This window comes from Cyprinodon variegatus, unplaced genomic scaffold (assembly GCF_000732505.1).
Source record: "Cyprinodon variegatus isolate N-32 unplaced genomic scaffold, C_variegatus-1.0 Scaffold447, whole genome shotgun sequence".
NCBI classification, from domain to species: Eukaryota; Metazoa; Chordata; class Actinopteri; order Cyprinodontiformes; family Cyprinodontidae; genus Cyprinodon; species Cyprinodon variegatus.
In genome coordinates this window covers 72,231-74,113 of record NW_015150900.1, presented here as the reverse complement: position 1 = coordinate 74,113, position 1,883 = coordinate 72,231, and the positions used below count along the sequence as shown (strand labels likewise).

The 1,883-nt window shown below is 39.2% G+C and overlaps 1 protein-coding gene across 1 annotated transcript in view; it reads left to right on the top strand.

Annotated features, from left to right (window-relative positions):
• The window catches only part of ap4b1 (adaptor related protein complex 4 beta 1 subunit), a 34,643-nt gene that overhangs the window by 9,510 nt on the left and 23,250 nt on the right, over nucleotides 1-1,883 (top strand). The window contains exon 8 of the mRNA XM_015389068.1: nucleotides 734-845. Coding sequence (XP_015244554.1) covers nucleotides 734-845 — 112 coding nt within the window. The remainder of the gene's footprint in view (nucleotides 1-733; nucleotides 846-1,883) is intronic.

The following is a 1,883-nucleotide window of genomic DNA, read 5'->3' as shown; positions in this document are numbered from 1 at the left end:
TTTTCTTTAACGGAGAGTCTCCAGACTGATTAGCGAGTGAAACCTTGAAAGCTCGCGAGATCAGGATGGTCTCACGAGGCTAGTAGACTCCTACATCTAGTAAGAAATGTTTTTTTAGCTGAGAGACAATAAGAAAGAGGAGAAAAATGGAGAATAAAACAGTTTCTTCTGAATAATTCCTACAGACAATTTAAGAACTACATTTTTTGTGTAATCCTTGTTGCATGAAGCCCAGTGACTCCGGATTTTTCTATTTTCTATTTTATTATTTTATTTACTTTTATTTATTTTAGTTATTTTATCTTTTTGTGCAGCACTTTGGAAACCTTGTGTTTATTTAAACCGTGCTATATAAATAAAGTGGATTGGATTGGATTACTGCAAAACATTCATGTCCACTATGAGGCGCTCAGTCCTCCACGTTTTGTGGCTTAAACTCCTCGTTTAAGCTGCTGCTGCACAGCTGCTCTCTGCAGGTTTCATATTTCTATCACAGTTAAGTAAAAACAAAGAGAACAAGACCAGCAAATCTTTTAAAAAATGAGTTATTAGGATCCTGTTAGAATTAAATAGGGAGAATTCATTTTAGATAAATCTTTCTAAAATGTAAACTATGTTTGTATGTCTGTGTTATTATATATAATCCGGTTTTTCTTTGCAACAACAACAGCTGATGTGTCTCAGCTGGCTGTTTGCGGCGCGGCGGCATATCATCCAGATGATGTTTCTGCAGGTGTTGGTGGAGCTGGTGAACGATGAGAATGTGCTGATGATTCTGGAGGAGCTGAAAGGATACTGCACCGATGTGAACGACGACACGGCTCAGGCTGCCATCACAGCCATCGGTAAAAACTCCCACCGTCCTGAAGAAACATCTCTACAGTCCTAAAGCTTTATATGAGACAGCATCTATGGTCCAACATGATTTAATGAAGCTCCTTAGGGGGTTAGAAGGACATGGTGTTTATATTACAGACAATAAACTATTAAGATTACAACAGAAAAATTATTTAAAAGTTAAGCTTTAAAAAAAGAAATAAAACAAACGAAAAAGAAATCTGGAAAGATGCCTTTAACTGCCCCCCACCACCACACACAAACACACACACCGACAAACGAGGAGGTTAAAATGAAGCTTGCAGGCCAATCATTCGTCTTCCTGCTGCTTACTTGGACCTTTCTGAGCCTGAAAAGTCTTTTTGCACCACCTGCTATCAGCACACATGAATGTTGCTTTACGCCGTCGCCATCTGCTGGCTGGACTTCCCAACACGCCGCATCCAAAGCAGAGTGTTTAGTCAGAATTTACATTGCAGAGTAAAGTCTGACTAAACACTCCAATCATGAAGGATTATTGTTACTGCAAAATGAAGAAAAACAAAATGTAAAACCCAGAAATAATTTTAGCCAACAGGATCATTCAATCAGCTGCCACAGTGAGACGTTACCATGGAAACCGGCAGTCCGTGACGCGGCTCCTTTAAAGTCGTGGGAAAATCATATTTAAATTTTAAATCATTCTGGCTTAAACATGTATATAAATGTATTCTTTATCAGACGATATTGCCCCAAAAGTTAGAAAATTTCGACTTTAGAAAAAATTCTGTCTTAAAATCTGTATTTTTCCCGTTATCTTCTGTAGGCCAGTTAGTTCTACGTCAGCCTGAACGCCTAAATTCGGCCAATCATATATCAACGATCATCTGTCAATCCAATTTTTTCGGTCATAGCATCTTGATTCGTATGTCGCAGCTAATATACGCAACGGTTGATATGAGAAATCAGAATCCTTTCCTTTCCCATTGAGTTGCGTCCCAGTGTTCACGGGGATGGACGTCTGTGTCTTCGGCAGGCGTAGAGCTAACAGAACTGGCAGCGTTGCG